The sequence below is a fragment of the Mauremys reevesii genome, linkage group 2 (genome assembly GCF_016161935.1).
Source record: "Mauremys reevesii isolate NIE-2019 linkage group 2, ASM1616193v1, whole genome shotgun sequence".
Lineage (NCBI taxonomy): Eukaryota > Metazoa > Chordata > Testudines > Geoemydidae > Mauremys > Mauremys reevesii.
Window position 1 is genome coordinate 218,033,715 of NC_052624.1, and position 17,140 is coordinate 218,050,854.

At 40.5% G+C, this 17,140-nt stretch overlaps 1 protein-coding gene across 4 annotated transcripts in view; it reads right to left on the bottom strand.

The window, feature by feature from the left end:
- PCMTD1 (protein-L-isoaspartate (D-aspartate) O-methyltransferase domain containing 1) overlaps window positions 1-17,140 on the bottom strand; it is a 91,547-nt gene that overhangs the window by 36,146 nt on the left and 38,261 nt on the right. For 3 of the 4 annotated variants that reach the window (XM_039524303.1, XM_039524305.1, XM_039524304.1), the window contains one exon: window positions 4,096-4,526. In XM_039524303.1, coding sequence (XP_039380237.1) covers window positions 4,096-4,402 — 307 coding nt within the window. In that variant the 5' untranslated portion in view covers window positions 4,403-4,526. Of the gene's footprint in view, window positions 1-4,095; window positions 4,527-5,905; window positions 6,581-17,140 lie in introns of those variants that run through there. The other variant, XM_039524302.1, reaches the window with a different exon arrangement.

Below are 17,140 nucleotides of genomic sequence, written 5' to 3' on the forward strand. Positions count from 1 at the left end.
CAGAACAGAGGTATTTTGAGCATTTAAAGAAAAAAAATATAGAAGTATTTCTGATGTTTAAGTACCCTGGATAAAAATAAATAGCAGATTTGCAGCAAAGCCTGTCATTTATGGAAAAAAACCCAAAAACTTTCATATACTCCATTTAGTAAGCGTGACCTAATGGTGCAACATCACCACAATATGCTAAACATCTGTAATTCTTAGTAAGAAATTAGAACATCTTGTACACCATGAACAAAGTGGATCCAAAAGAGGTTGTTACATGCATTGCTCATAAAGCTTTCCTGCTGGCAGACTTACAGGAGGCAGAGTGCTCCACAGGGGAGATACCTGCTTTCACAGCATTGAAAGGTGTCCTGTTGGTATGCATACCTCCTTTATTAACTTAGCTCATTCCTTCCCTTTTCTGTCTCTTGCATTACTGTCTCTTTTCTGTCTCTTGCATTACTAGTAAAGCTGGCTGTAAAATGTGAAATCCCTTCCTGTAAACATTTTCAGTATTTTTAAAAATAAATTTAACTTGAACCAGGACAATGCAATATATATATTTTGAAATGCCTTCACACACCAAATTTCATATTTTTTAATTTTTATTTATATATATATATATATATATATACACACACACACACACACACACACACACACACACACACACACTATGAAATTTGTATGTGAACGCATTTCAAAAAATATTGTATTTTAAGAAAACAAAAATAAAAGGTTTTTCATCTTCTTGTAAGAAAACCGCCTTTCAGCCCCATTGCCTGGGAGGCATTGCCTGGGAGGCAGAGAGCCCAGCCACTCCACCAGGCCTCACTCCCCAACCCTGCTTCCTGCTCAGCCCTTCCAGCAGAGTGCTTTGGACCAGCAGAAAGTGAAATTGACAAACACCTTCCAGACTGGCAGCTGGCATTCTGATTTTCCCAATGGAAAAATGAAAATTCTTCTGCAAAACTGAAATTTTCCCATAGAAAGAGGGTGTTCTTCATCAGAATATCATTCTAACAAAAAAGTTTCTGACTAGTAATTAGAAGTAGCTAGCAAGCATTCTTGCAAAAAATGAACAGGCATCAGTGTTTTCAAAACAGAATATTTTAGAAAATCATTCCTGGGAATCACAGCAGGTTTTCAAATATAATTTACTATAAATGAATTCACATTCCCCTAACATAACCTCCTACATTATTTTCATGTGTCTAGTATTTTTGCTGCACTCTTAGCTGTTTTCAATTACAGTTATCGCCCATCTGTTCCAAAATTCATGCAAATTTCCAAACAGATTAATTTTTACCACTTTTCAAGACAATCATGAAGAATATCAAACACATTTTTTGAGTTTTGTGTCTGTCAGGGTAATGAGGAACATTTGTGTGTAATACTAGAACTTTTCATGATCAACGTGTTACGAGGCAGCAATTAGTTTCTGCAGCAACATGACTATCCAAAATATGGAGTGTAATGATAGCAATACTGAAATGTATGTATGTGTTATATTGAACAAAACAGAGGTGGTGCCACTATTCTCATTAGCTTTTCCAATTTGAGGATATGACTGTATATGCTATTCCAGAATGGTCTTACCAATTCATAAAAACTGACACTACCCTAACTTTTGTGTTACTTCCTGGAGTAACATTAATTTCCTGCACAATGTGATTATACTAACCTCATCAATTATCTACCACCCATTATCAAGTCTTGGAAAAGTGTTTGCAGTTCTAATATCTTGTAATACTCAATTACTGAAATCAAAGGATTCGTCTGTACTGATCATTAAAATTATGTAAACTACGCTTTCTGTGTGTATTATCTTCCTTCTGTTTATATTAAACTTAATCTCTGACTACTGTAGCAAGTTATATAGACCTTTGTATTTTAAATATTCCTCATTTTGAAGTCACCCGCAAATTAATTTAGCGTCACATTAACATTCACAAAATCATCAATATGGTATACACTACTACTCCCACCCTATTCTGAACCATCAGATACCCAACCATTGACAAACGATCTTCAGCTTCCTAACACTAACCCGATACAGTACAAATTGAAACAATAGGCTCCATTTTGAGAAGGTGTAAAGGTTCCATTTTCCATGAAGGGGCTGCCTTTATTAAAACCAGTAAAATAAACTTTCCTTTTCAAAAATATTTTGTTCAAATATTGCTATAAATCTGACTAACCACGCTGGTTTAAGAACTGCAGAGCAGGTTGTGTCTGCTGATTCATACAGTTAGAAGGCCCTCTGTTGCAGGTCTCACCCCTCGTGTGAAAAGGTGGGGAGAAATTAGTCACTTTCACTACTTAGTTCTTTTCATTCACTTTCTGGAAACCTGCACAGGTCATTCTTCAGAGTCAGAACTGTGCTGGGTGAGGAGACAGTAGGCCAGGCAGCACACATCATACACCCCCTGACCCCACAGAGATTAGCTAGATAAGATAAATACAACCTCATATAGAGAAGCAGGTGCAGAGCACCCCTAGCCAAATAAAAGAAATAAATATTAAGACAAAGGGCTTTATTTCATTATCTTCACTCCTGATATTATCTGGGGAAATATTTATGGTCCTGCACACAGGGCTAATAGCAAACAAAAGAGAAAGTAGTCTCTAATCATATTATACTTATACTTTAACAGCTACTGGGGAAGAACTCATACAAAATTGCCTATATTTATCATCTCCCATGGAGATAAAACTCTGCAAGCTCATAAACAGAGAGCTAGCACAAGAGGTATAGTACGTTACATGAACAAAGTGAAATACTATAATTCTTTAAACAGCATGTACTGGAATTTTGAGTTTATACCTATGAATGAATATTTCCCCAGAAGCATTACTGCTTACTATATTGTATTGGGTAAGGAAACGAATCGCTGTTTCCACAAGAGGGAGCACTGAATCAGCTCTGACTTTTGTTTACATTAAACTGGAAGGAATCCTACACCTCCTGGAAGTGAATTGACAAATTAAATCTGTTACACATTCTCCTTCCATTCAGAATAGTATCTGCTTCCCTTAATGGTTTTCTGCTCTCCATTATCTCTATTTGTAAAAATGAGTAATCCAAGACTTCAAGAACTCCATATACTGGAAAAAGTACACATTTTGTGAGAGTGTTGTAGCAGTGAAAGTGGTGCTTCCTTAACTAGAAAACAATACTGAGAGATGCAAATATTTATTTAGTGGAAGAGAAATGTGGCTGTAACATTTACATCCCACTATCAAAATAAATGAAATTCTGTTATGTAATGCAAATTTATTACAATAGGTAGAAAACATCTGAGGATACTTATAAAAATCAGCACTACAGCTTAGTTTCTTTCATTTTGAAAACAAATACATTTTAATGTACATTTTCTGCTCTCTACGGTATAGTTTTAAAATGAAATTCAGTTAGCAACGACATACCACATTCTCTTTTCAGCTGGTAGCACAGCCTTATTTAAGTACAGTTGAGAGGATGAATAGTAAACTACACAGCTAACTTTGCTTAAAAAACCCCCAGTCTTAAGCAGTGAATATCTGCCATAAAATTTACTAATGCTGTTATTTAATCTAGGTTATTTTGTGAAGAGCAGCTTACTTTGTGTCCTAAGCATATACATTTCTTGCCTTCTATGTGAGCAACAATCTTTAAGAGTCCTTAGTGAACTTAAAAACTGCAGGAAAATTTAGAAATAATTGTTTCCATACTCCCTGTTGAAAATCATAATATTCTTTGTGACTCAACATTTTACTTCTGTGGTAATTATGGTGGTGTCAAAGAGGCTTGCAGCTTCAGGTGACTACAGAAGGTTAATCTGTGGATGAGGTGTAAGCAGCAAAAATATTGTTTTCATTAAAATGCAATTCTTAAAAAATGTTTTTCAATAACAGTTTTTCTAAGAATTAGCTAGCAGCTCTTAAATATTTCACAATATTCTGAAAGCACGTTCCAAATTCCTAACTCTATGCTTTTTTATTATCTTACTTAAAACTATAACACATTAAATCACAAAACCCTGGCAAAAATGCTGACATGTTAATCTAAGTATCTGTATTCAGTAACCGACATTTCATATATGTTTAAAATAAAAAAGAAATTACCTAATATTAATCCCACCATTGTACTCAAATATCCGGTTCCGCTACCCAGATTCAGAAAAGATAATCCTGGTTGAAGTTTCAATGCCTCCATGACTTCAGAATAAATGCACGGTGCTGATAAGTGTATATTTCCATGCTTCCAAGCCAAGTCTTTATAAGCATTGTCCCTGTATCCTTCTAGATAATAATCACCACGGTCAATTGCTCTGAAGGCTTGCTCCACTCTCTCAGTGCGAATATACTGAGCTTCTTTCAAGTTATCAATTAAATCATCATTGTCTTCCCCAGCACTCACAGCTCCTCCCATGATGAATTTCTATGATAATTCAATGAGTTTGAAAATACATTAGCAGGAGCGTTTTGAAGTGTCAGTGTGTAACAGACTCTGTTCTTTTCCTTTCAACAGCACATCAGAACATCACAAATGAATCCTGGGAGAAAAAAAAAAGTTTACTTGTTTTGAATTTCACAGGGAAAAAAGGCAGCATCAACTAATTAATACAGAAATCACTTAACAAAAGGGGTAGCAATGGGAAGAACAGTAAAGCTACTGGTTTGAAGTGTGGTTCGACTTCACTGGAAAATTAACGAAGTATTAAAAAAGTGACAGTAGTATTCCATGCCTAAATCTTTGTCTTCCAGATTCAATTTACTTAGTCTACAGGTACAAAGATTCCCCCTCCCTCCATAATTGTCAGGTCTGAATATTCACCATGTTCTACTCTGTTTAGGTTCTTGCACTGAACCTATCCCCATGGTTTCTGAGCATCTTCAAAAAAAAGCTTTCAAAATACACTGAGTGGGATTTTTCAATAGCATCTACATAACTTTCAGTGGAACTCATGCTTCTAAATCACCCAGGTACTTTTGAAAATCCTGCCTAATATTGGACAAATAAGTGTTCCTTTCCTAAAAGAGGAAAAGTTATGCCTGGGGTTTTTGTTTATTTTCAAACTATTTAATCCAAATCAATAAAGTTAAGCTATGTTCTTTCTGGTTTGCATCACTAGTGGTTAAATACCACACCGACTCCAGATGTCTTAACAGTTTGGATAGTGATGCATGAGCTGGAATAAAATTCTGCTCAGACTCACATACTGGTAAAATTCTATGATTAAGTTTGTCAGCTACAGGGAAATGGGGCATTTTTGGGGAAACACACCTTTCTCAAACATTCTTACTGCATCAAGAAGCAACAAAAAAGGGAGGGAAGGGGCAACCTTTTTCTGCCAATCACAGGAGTAATTGCTAATTGGACCAGTCACTGAAAAACAGGGTGACCGGATGTCCCAATTTTATAGGGACAGTCCCATTTTGGGGGTCTTTTTCTTATATAGGCACCTATTACATCCTACCCCCATCTCGATTTTTCACACTTGCTGTCCGGCCACCCTACTGAAAGATAACTGGACACAATCTGGCAGTGAGTTACGCATTAACTAGACAGAAGTAGAATATTGGCGATAAGGAATCCTGGGTCCTATCTCTGGTGTTGGGAGAGGATTGTGGTCTAGTGGTTAGAGACAGCTAAACAAAACCCACAGAATTATATTAATTCTGAAAGGCAGGGTGGCTGAGCAGATAAGCTGAGGTATGTCTGAAAGACCTGGGTCCTATCCCCCAAATCAGCTTTTTAAAATCCAATACGTGATTGTCTCCTAGGGTTTGATATGAGGTCTTGGTCAATAAGGGTTATGCAGTGCACAGAACTATAAAATGAGTCAGTCAGTCAGTCAACAAAGATAAGAACAGAAATCACAGTTCCTGGCTCAAAGTTTAGTGGACAGTATTAGTTTCACAGTAACTGCACCTGTATTCCTCCGTTCATGGTCTACTCCAGGTTTCCAGCCATCACCTGTCTTTGGCTAGGGACCCTTGTTCCACTCCTTTCTGAAGACAGGTGTGAAGGCTGCACAGTCCTCTGCCATCTACTGTGATATCTCCAGCAAGCCAGTCTGCTTAAAAGGCCAGCAAGTGTACTTTGCAGTCTCTTCAAGAGCTATGACTAGCGTGTTACTAGCAGTTACAAGTTACCACATGGCTCTTTCTAAGCAAGCACTTTTATTCTTCCAATAAAAGCATTACAGAGAAAATATATTTAAAAACCCAACAAACATTTCTATATGCATGCTAAAAGCTCACAAGAGACTATGCAGGATTATGGGGCTCAAGCGGGTGAAAGTCATTCCAACTCTTCCTCCAGGGTTGGGACATCCCTTGGACAGAAAGTTGGCTCAAGAAGAGGAGCCCCAAGACAGTGTAAACTCAGGCTATTTATCCAAAAAACCTTGCCTTTGTCTCTTGGTCTCTGAATAATCCAGTTTGAACTAATATATGTGAGCCTTACTGGGAGGTGGTATCTTTCGGGGGGGTATTATAATCTTCACCACCATCCATTATTTTGTTTCCTGGAGGGGCTGTGGCAGCCTGCCCCCAAGGAGTAGAACACAATCACCATTGATTTCATACAATGGACCCCAAAGATACTTAAACTTTATTCAATAAGGTCACCCAAAGATATGGCAGGAAGTTGTCATATGTGCTACCGACCGCCACCTAGGCTTCCTATATGGATGGAGCCCCTCTCTCACACACAGATGCAGAATATTATCTGCGCTGGCAATGCAGAAGAATTACCAGCCCAATTCTACTCAAATGTGGAAAGTTCCACAAAATCCAATACAGTAACTCCTCACTTAACACTGTAGTTATGTTCTTGAAAAAATGTGACTTTAAGCGAAACAATGTTAAGCTAATCCAATTTCCCCATAAGAATTAATGTAAATATGGGGGGTTAGGTTCCAGGGAAATTTTTTTTCACCAGACAAAAGATTTTATATCGTGTTTGTGTGCGCGCACGCGCACACACACACACACAGAGAGTTTTAAACAATTTAATACTGTACATAGCAATGATGATTGTGAAGCTTGGTTGAGGTGGTGAAGTTGGAGGGTGGAAGAGGGTGGGATATTTCCCAGGGAATGCCTTACTGCTAAATGATGAACTAGAACTTGGCTGAGCCATCAAGGTTTAACACGTTGTTAATGTAGCCTCATACTCTACAAGGGAGCACGACTGGAGAGAGGGGGAGACAGCATGGCAGACAGACACAGATATGTGTGTGTGTGTGTGTGTGTGTGTGTGTGTGTGTGTGTGTGTGTGTGTGTGTGTGTGTGAGAGAGAGATGTGCATTGCCCCTTTAAGTATGCTGAACCACTCTAAGTAGATTGTCTTTTTAAGTAGACCAGGAAGTTGAGACAGCAGCTGCCCACACCAGCACGCTCCCTCCCTCCGTCCTGATCCCTGTGGTGGTCTCCCCCCAGCTCTATGGAAATGAGGTAAGCAGGGGGCAGGAGCAGGGGTAAGGGGAACACTCTGATATTAGCCCCTCTCTTCCCCCTCCCCTTGCACAGCAAGCAGGAGGCTCCCGGGAGCAGCTCCAAGGCAGAGGGCAGGAGCAGCACATCGCAGTGGGGGGAGGGACAGCTGAACTGCTGGCAATTGATAGCCTGCTGGGCAGCTGCCCATGGGAACTTAAGGGAGTGGGGAGCTGATAGGGAGGCTGCAGGTCCACCCTGGTTCCAAACCCCCACCAGCTACCTCCAACGGGCTGCTCTTTCTGCAAGCAGTGGACAAAGCAGGCGGCTGCCAAATGACATTATAAGAGAACACTGTACAAGTTTAAGTGAGCATGTTCTCTAATTGATCAGCAACGTAACAACGAAACAATGTTAACCAGGACGACTAAGCGAGGAGTTCCTGTACACTTGGGAGCTCAGGTGGTAGAACTTTTCATGTTAGCCACTAGAGGACAAAAAAAAAAAAACCCTACAAATATCTGTATCACTCCAATCACTAGATTGACAATGGTACACACATATAAACCAAAACATTTAATTTGCATATTTGTATTTTAAAAAAATTAGTGAATACAATGTTAGCAGAAATTCACCTGGCACCAATTATCTGCTAATTAGTGTGTGCCAAGCAAGTATGGGCATTTTGCCTTGTATAGCTTGAATGCATTCTAACAGAATATATAAGACTTCATTCACAAAAAGCATACCAGCTGCTATTTTACTACTAACTACTTAGACACATTCCAACTAGCACTTGCAGCCAGGATCATATATCCCAGTGAGGTTTCGGCTTATTTTAGAATATTCTCTCATATACCTATTCAAATCCCTAGTTTATGCATTCCTATTTGTGTGGTCTAAGAAGTCAGGAATTTGCAAGGTTACAAATCGCAGGTATACACAATTGTACAACCCTACAACTGACTGAAAATCTGGCCCTTAATGTTAGGTTTACTGAAGTGACCAGTGCAGCACTATTGCTGGAGTGAGGTACTTCAACAGAGAACCTTAGTTATACATCTTTTTAAATATCCATAATACAGCAGAATTACTGAATTCTGTGACAAGAAAAGCAAACAGAATGAGGAGACTGATGCAGAAATATTACACTGATACAAAAACTACATTGGGGCATCATTAATGTTTGAAATTTAAATATACAAATATCAGGAATGTCAAGAGCTAAAATGCTCCCAACCTTAGCCCCATTATCACTGTATGAAAGAGTTCTGTAGCTCTAAGAATGGTTTCACTTAGCAACATAAAAACCTCAATCTGAATCAATAATCATTTTCCTCTTAAAGACAAAGGCTCCAATTTGCTGTTGTATGATGATGATGTAGTATTCTCATCTTTTAGGGTACAGATCTATACACAATTCAGTGGTAATAACTCGTCTTCATAAATTTATATTTATGTCCTTTGACTCTTTACCTATACAATGTTTTGTCTCAGATAATATTTTAAGCATTGAAAGTAACTCAAGGACAAATATTTTGTACACCTTGTATAACTTTAAGTAGTATGGTCCTCTCTGGACTTGAATGTGAGCAGAAAAATCAATATGGGCATTTTGGTCCTTCCATCATCTTTTGTTTTGCTGCGTTGCCGCCAGATGATGGGCCTTGTGTCTCCAAAATGAACGTAACAAATACAGTAATATGCAATACAAATACATTGCAAATAACGAATATCGAATGTTATGGAGAATGAGGGAGGCATCTGTATATTTTATAAATATATGCACCTCAATTTACCGCTTGGAGATAAATCAAAGGAAGCTGATAGGGGTATACACACAGAAAACAAATCAAAACAATGACAAAGATAAGGTATCCCCAGAAAGAATACCAAGGGTATTAACGGAACAATGGGGGGAGGGCCTATTAATTGGTAAATGGCCAGCTGCCAGGCTTCAGGTTAAAGACCCTGACCCAAAAAGAGGAAAGGGGGCAAATGGCCAGCTGCAACTGGAGGTGAGTCTCTCTGAGAGAGTTCTGCAGAGGTGTTTGTTTCTCCCAGTTCAAGGGTAAGGATGTCTATATTCTTTCCTCGCAATTAAAACTTGCAAAGGAATAAAGTTTAGGTAAGACCCAGGCATTGGGTTTATCCCTTTTCTCTGCTTGCTACATACTTTTGGCTGAATACTACTTTGTTTTGAAGAACCTGTTTCTGAGTCATTTTAATCAGCCACTGCTCAGATTCCTGAAGGAAAAGGGCTTACAGGTGCCAAGCACAAGTGGATCTGTCATGTTATCACAGTTGGTAAACTGGGGGTGGGGAGTGCAGCATGGTAGTGGTAGGCAGGGCCAGCTCCAGGCACCAGCCCAGCAAGCAGGTGCTTGGGGCGGCCAACGGAGAGGGGCGGCATGTCTGGCTCTTCGGCGGCGGGTCCTCCGGTCCCTCTTGGAGTGAAGGACCAGCCGCCGAATTGCCGAAGACTGAAGCAGCGGCGGTAGAGCTGTTCACGATTTTTTTTTATTTTTTTTTTGTGCTGCTTGGGGCGGCAATAACCCTGGAGCCGGCTCTGGTGGTAGGACTACATGGCTCCACCTGAGAAGGGTGAAGATGAGTGCACCTCTATGATGACAGGTTGCACTAAGAGAAACTAAAGAGATCTAAAGCGCAACTTTCCCTCTAACAGTGATATATGTACTTTAAGAATTGTAGAACTGTCAAAGAAGAATCTACAAGAGTGACAAAATGTTCAGGAATGCATGTTCCAAATGGCTGAATATACTGGGGAAAATGCATTCATTATTGGAGTCCTGCAAATTGCACGTTCAATTTAAATACTCATTTGTGAAAATTTACCTTCCAAATTCAATAAGTAAAATTATTTGAATTCTCCTAATAAGATTCTTAATGCCCAGTGGATTTGTTACATGCACATTTTCACAAATCTTTCAGAACATTAAGCTGATTGAATTGCATAAGAACTGACACCCACTGCAATCTATTCATGCCCTTTCAGTTTTAACTTTACATATCTGTATTACCCCACGTAGTATCTCCTTTCTGCTACACACTTTAAAAAAATCCCTTTTTAATTTTAGTCCTTTAAAAGCCACTAGTATGACCATAATGATCTGACTACTTTCCATTTTCCTTCCATTTGTTTTCTGTTGTGCCTTGAACATTAATCCCTTCAGATATTAACTACTGTAATTCGTGTTCATGGAATCCTAACTATAGACTTACAGGGGGTTATTTATTTTTAAAGTTCATTATCTTTATACTAGTGCTTTCATCCTCTATTCTTAGTACCATGCTCTTCTGTGATCAGCATTACCTAAATGTCCAGGTTCTCAGCCAATTCTTCCATACTGGCCAATATAAGAACTACAATACCTGTGATCAAGTTAGTTCCAGTACTCTCCAGAACAAGATATCGGATAACATTTTCAAAAGTGCCTAAGTTACAATCTCAAAAGTGGCTTGGGCATTTAGGAACATAAGACTCATTGAAAGTTAATGGGCCTTAGGTTCAAAGTCAATTCCATGCAAAGGAAAAAGAGTGGAGACAAAAGTACCAGAAAGCAAAGGAGAATAATATTAGCTCTGGCATCAACACATTATTAGTGCTTTTTTGTAATAAACTAGATGCTACACTCAGCAGGACACCTGCCACCTCTTCATGTAACCAGTGAGAACACTTCATGTCCTGGAGAGGAGGAAAAGGCAGCACCTCCCCACCCGCTACAGCAATGAATGAGGTGAGGCATTTGGCATCAGGCAGGAAGCTGGCAATAACCCAGAATACTGCAAGTTGGCTGAAAACTATTCAGTACCCAGCTGGACCCTCAGACACAGTTTAAATGGCTCAGGCTGACACATATTTCATTCCTGGGAGAGAGAGACTCTTGAAGATGCAAGTGATAATAATAAATGAACCATAATGTAGGCAGATATACCCATACACTTAGCAAATGCATACCTTGTATGTTAACTGGCAAGAAAAAGCTGATGAAAAAGGCAGAATATATGGGCAAATGCTTTCTCCCCAGTATGGCTGCAAACACTGTTCACCAGTACTTAATTACTGTACGAGGTGGAAAATTCTGAGTAGCTGCAACAGTTATCATGGGCTGCCAGCACCACCACTACCCAACCTAACAACTGTTGTCTATTTGATTATTGGCAATTTCATTGGGGAGAATCCCACTAACAATTTCAGAACAACTGTTTGCAATCAGAGATGAAACAAAGTGCTCAAATGAGGACAAGTTCTCCGAGACCATGCAGGACTCCAGTCAAAACATGAGGGATGCTAAAGAGTGGTGTGAACAGTTGCTAGAGAGGAGGAAGGATGGAGATGCACAGAAATACATGCTACATCTACCCAGCTGTTTGAACAAGTTTTTGACCAGGGGGCACCAAGGACATCACCGCAGTAGTTCTACTAACTCCTAAGAATGGGAGAGATCAGACCCTCTAGCCCCTTCCTTTAGCCACCAACCCTCCACTCATCAGTTCCCACTGCACTCTACTCCAGCGGACAAGAGCTCAAATAACACAATTGTTTTGATTACACATACTGTCATTTGTGATGCACTGGTGTCGAGTCTGTATGCTGCACTTTTTGCACATAGTTATGGTGTGTGTCACTAGTAAAGTCAAAGCCATCTGTAAGTTGCAGACTCTTGTGACTGGCATGTAGTGTTAATAAAGTAGACATTGCTTGAAAGTTTATGTTTACAAAAGTTTGTGATTTCTGACATTACAGTAGTACTAGAAAATAATTTATATAGCCAGAAAGACTTCCATACCTCAATTAAAAAATGTAACAGAGTTGTTATGCTGTCCGGAATGACTCATGACTGAGTGCCAACCTCAGGGTAGACTGGAAAAAACCATGGCAGACACCCCAAACTGATGGTATGTTCTATAGATTTCACCAACCCAGGAACACGTGAACTCCTGAAGCACTGTAATAGTCTTACCATGGAGTCACAGACAGTCCCCTTGGGCACTCCTGTATCTTGCCACTCAGGCAAGCTGGACTTAGTGATAAATGGTCACTTATACCAAAGATCACAAAATATTCAGGTTGCTCCCAGTCCCAAAAGACCAGTCACTTACCCCAAGTCAATCTGTACCTCAGATCTCATACCAAAAACAACACTTGTAGCTAATCCCATAGTAAACTAAATAAGGATTTATTAACTAGGAAAAAGAAATGAGAGAGTTAATTACAAGTTAAAGCAGGCAACATATATACACAAATGTGCTACAGTCTATGGTTCCAAAGGGTAACAGAGGTAACCTGTCAGCACTGAATGTCTTTTAGGGCTAACTCAGATTGACCATGGGGATCTCTACTTTTATTTCTTAGCTCCAGGACTGTGAGAGTCCAAACAGAAAAGAGATAAAGAGGACCTGACATGAAAATTCTTCATTTCCTTCTTCCAGAATTCAAGCTAACAGCACAAGCTTTCTTTTTTTCCACCTTCAATGATCTATGGGGGCCATTGAGCCAGTCTATGTGTTGTGATGTTTCAGAATGGCCCATCTGTGGGCAGGGAATAGTCTTTGATGGGCAGAGGAACCATTCTTTTTGCATACATTCACAAGTTCAGAGCAGGCATTTTTACAGTTATAAAGCAAAACTTACATATTACCCTAGAACATGGGATACAGACATCGCAAGTAAGATTAATACATGCAGCAACTTATAAGGATTTCACATAGTTTAAACACATCCTTTCAAGTCTAACACCTATCTTAAACATTACTAACATACAGGTGAGCTGGTCTGGTTTTCTGCCATGAATCTGTCAGTGCTGAGCTGACACCTGTAGCCTTGGTCTACCAGCATCACAGGAGTATTTAGAGGTCAGTAACACTAACATACACACGCAAACACACCCCTTTCTTCAATCTAAAAATACACCAGTAGTTATTTTATTAATGTTTGATACATTCATTGTCAGCCTTCCATACATCAATAAAACGTTCTTTGAACTTGAACTTCCAGAAATGTAGGGCTGGAAGGCATCTTGAGAGGTCATCCAGTCCAATCCTCTGTGCTGAGGCAGGACCAAGTAAACCTAGACCATCCCTGACAGTTGTTTGTCCAATCTGTTCTTAAAAACCTTCAGAGATGGGGATTCCACAACCTCTCTTGGAAGCCTACACCAGACTATCTACCCTTCAGGCTAGAAGTTTCTTCTTAATATCTAATCTAAAATCTCCCTTGCTGCAGGTTAAGCCAAGTACTTCTTGTCCTTCCTCCAGTGGACATGGAGAACAATTGATCACTATCCCCTTTATAACAGCCCTTGACATGTTTGAAGATTGTTATCTAGTCTCCTCTCAGTCTTCTTTGCTCATCTAAATATGCCCATTTTTTTAACCTTTACTTATAGGTCAGGTATTCTAAATCTCTTATTTCTGTTGCTCTCCTCTGGACTCTCTTCAATTAATAGTCAGCAGGTTTAAAACAAATAAAAGGAAGTATTTCTTCACACAATGCACAGTCAGCCTGTAGAACTCCTTGCCAGAGGATTCTGCAAAGGCCAAGACTATAACAGAGTTAAAAAAAAAACAAAAACAAACAAACAAACAGGTAAATTCATGGAGGATAGGTCCATCAATGGCTATTAGCCAGGATGGGCAGGAATAGCGTCCCTATCCTTTGTTTGCCAGAAGCTGGGAATGAGTGACAGGGGATGGATCACTTGAGGATTACCTGTTCTGTTCATTTCCTCTGGGGCACCTGGCATTGGCCACTGTCGGTAGACAGGATACTGGGCTAGATGGACTTTTGGTCTGACCCAGTAGGGTCATTCTTATGTTCTTAATTTATCTACACCTTTCCTAAAGCGTGACACCCAAAATTGGACACAGTACTCCAGCTGAGGCCTCACCAGTGCCAAGTAAAACAGGACAATTGCCTTCTGTGTCTTACCTATCACACTCCAATTAATATATCCCAGAATGATATTAGCCTTTTTCGCAACTGCATCACATTGTTGACTCGTATTCAATTTGTGATTCACTATAACTGCCAGATCTTTATTTAGTAGTACTAACACCTAGCCAGTTATTCCCCATTTTATAATTGTGCATTTGATTTTTCCTTTCTATGTTTACATGTATATTATTCCGCGCCCCGACCCCCAAAACAAAATCAATCACACACCACAGGTTTGAGCAGAGTGTAAATACAATATACCACCAGTTACTGCACTAATGATCACATAAAAACACTGTCAAGCTATTACCTGCTATCAAAGTAAACTTTTAAAGTTTCCCTCATGCAAACTGTACTACAGCGGCATTGTTAAGCCAGCCTACTTTCAGGCTGTTTGAATTCAGCAGACAGACTGTCCACCTCTCTCATCCACCTTGGCAATAAGGACTCAAATATTATGCAATGCACAATATTCAGTGACATCTTTGGCAATGTTTTGCTCACTGAGATACAGGCTTGTCATCAGACATGGCGATATATCCTTCAATCTTCCAAGTGCAAACTCCACATACATTGTGCAACTGCTCAGGTGACAGTTAAGCCTTTACTTGCTTCTGTCTAGCTTACCAGTAGATGGTTTCGTAAGCCAGAGAAACATTGCCAGAATTGTGACTGGCAGAGAAACCCCATCGATGTCAAGTGAACAGTCCCTGTTTCTGCTTGTTAGAAAGTCCAGAGTTCCTAAAAATCTAGGCAGCAGACTTTTCTGGACCAGCTAACATTTATGTCAGTAAGTATCTATGGTGAGTCATGATGGCCTGCATAACCGAGAAGTACACCCTTCAGTTTATAATACTCTGAGGCTAGGCGAGGAGCACAGAATGAAGACATGAATCCTATCTATTGCCCTAGCATAATTAGGAAGTCCAGCTCACTGAGGGTCTACACTGCAATTAAAAACCCATTGCTGTCCATTTCAGCTGACTTGGGCTCATGGGGCTGTTTAATTGTGGTGTAGACATTCAGGTGCAACTAAACAGCCTCTGAGCCTGAGTCTGCTGGGGATGAGCCACAGGTTTTTAATTACCCTGAGCCCATCCATTATTTTCTGCACATTGCCTACCCTCTGTAGCAGAACACAGTATCACCTTGCATAATTCATTGACTATCCTCATCATTGATTTTCCAATGCCAAACTGATTTCCCATAGCAATCTATGGTTGCAGACTTCATGTGTCAATCATCACTTGTTTCTCCACTGTATGGGTAACTCTCATTCTGGCTTATGTACAGTGCAACATGCTTTTTGCCAATACAACCTCATGCTTTGTGGATACAATGCACTGGCATAAGAGGCAAACTGAAATAGTTCAGTCAGTGGCATTATGCCAACAAAACTCTTACCAATACAACATTCCAGTGTCTAAGGCCTTGTCTACAGTATGGGTACGTCTACACTACGGGATTAATCCGATTTTACATAAACTGGTTTAGTAAAACAGATTGTATAAAATCAAGTGCATGCGGCCACACTAAGCACATTAATTCGGCGGTGTGCGTCCACGGTCCGAGGCTAGCATCGATTTCTGGAGCGTTGCACTGTGGGTAGCTATTCCGTAGCTATCCCATAGTTCCCACAGTCTCCCCCACCCCTTGGAATTCTGGGTTGAGATCCCAGCGCCTGATGGGGCAAAAATGATTGCCGTGGGTGGTTCTGGGTAAATGTCATCAGTCACTCCTTCCTCTGGGAAAGCAACAGCAGAGAATCATTTTGCGCCCTTTTTCCCTGGATTGCCCTGGCAGACGCCATTAGCATGGCAACCACGGAGCCTGTTTTGCCTTTTGTCACTGTCACCATATGTGTACTAGATGCCGCTGACAGAGGCGATTCAGCAGCGCTACACAGCAGCATTCATTTGCTTCTGCATGATAGCAGAGATGGTTATCAGCCGTTCTGTACCATCTACCATGCCATTGTAAATTGGCAATGACATGACGGTTACCAGTCCTTCTGTGCTGTACCATCTGCTGCTGTCATAGGTGCCCCTAGCTGAGATCGGCCGGGGGCGCAAAAGACAAAAATGTGAATGACTCCCTGAGTCAATCCCTCCTTTATGGTATCTAAAAATAGAATCAGTCCTGCCTAGAATATGGGGCAGGTGTACTAGAGAACCAGTGTATCAAAGAACCAGAGAGCACAGCCGCTCCGTGTCAGATCCCGCAGAAATGATGAGCTGTATACCATTCACAGGGGGTGCCCCTGCAACAACCCCACCTGTTGATTCCCTCCTCCCCCAGCCTTCCTGGGCTACCATTGCAGTGTCCCCCCATTTGTGTGATGAAGTAATAAAGAATGCAGGAATAAGAAACAGTGACTTGTTAGTGAGATAAAATGAGGGGAAGGCAGCCTCCAGCTGCTATGATAGTCCAGACAGGACATTAAGCAGTGTGGGGGAGAGGAGCCCAGCATCCCGCTGCTATGATAGTCCAGGCAGAACAGAATCTTTTCTTTACACATGAAGGGCGGGGGCTGATGGAGCTCAGCCCCCTGTTGCTATGATGAAGACCGTTACCAGCCGTTCTGTACCATCTACTGGGAAGTAGTAGCACTCACGGGCTGATGATGAGGATGGATACCAGTCCTTCTGCACTATACCATTTGCCACAAGGCTGATGATGATGACAGATATTAGCCATATTGTACCATCAGCAACCAAGGAGGGGGGGCGAGGATGCTACAGTTCAGTGCCGCAGCATCGCGTCTACCAG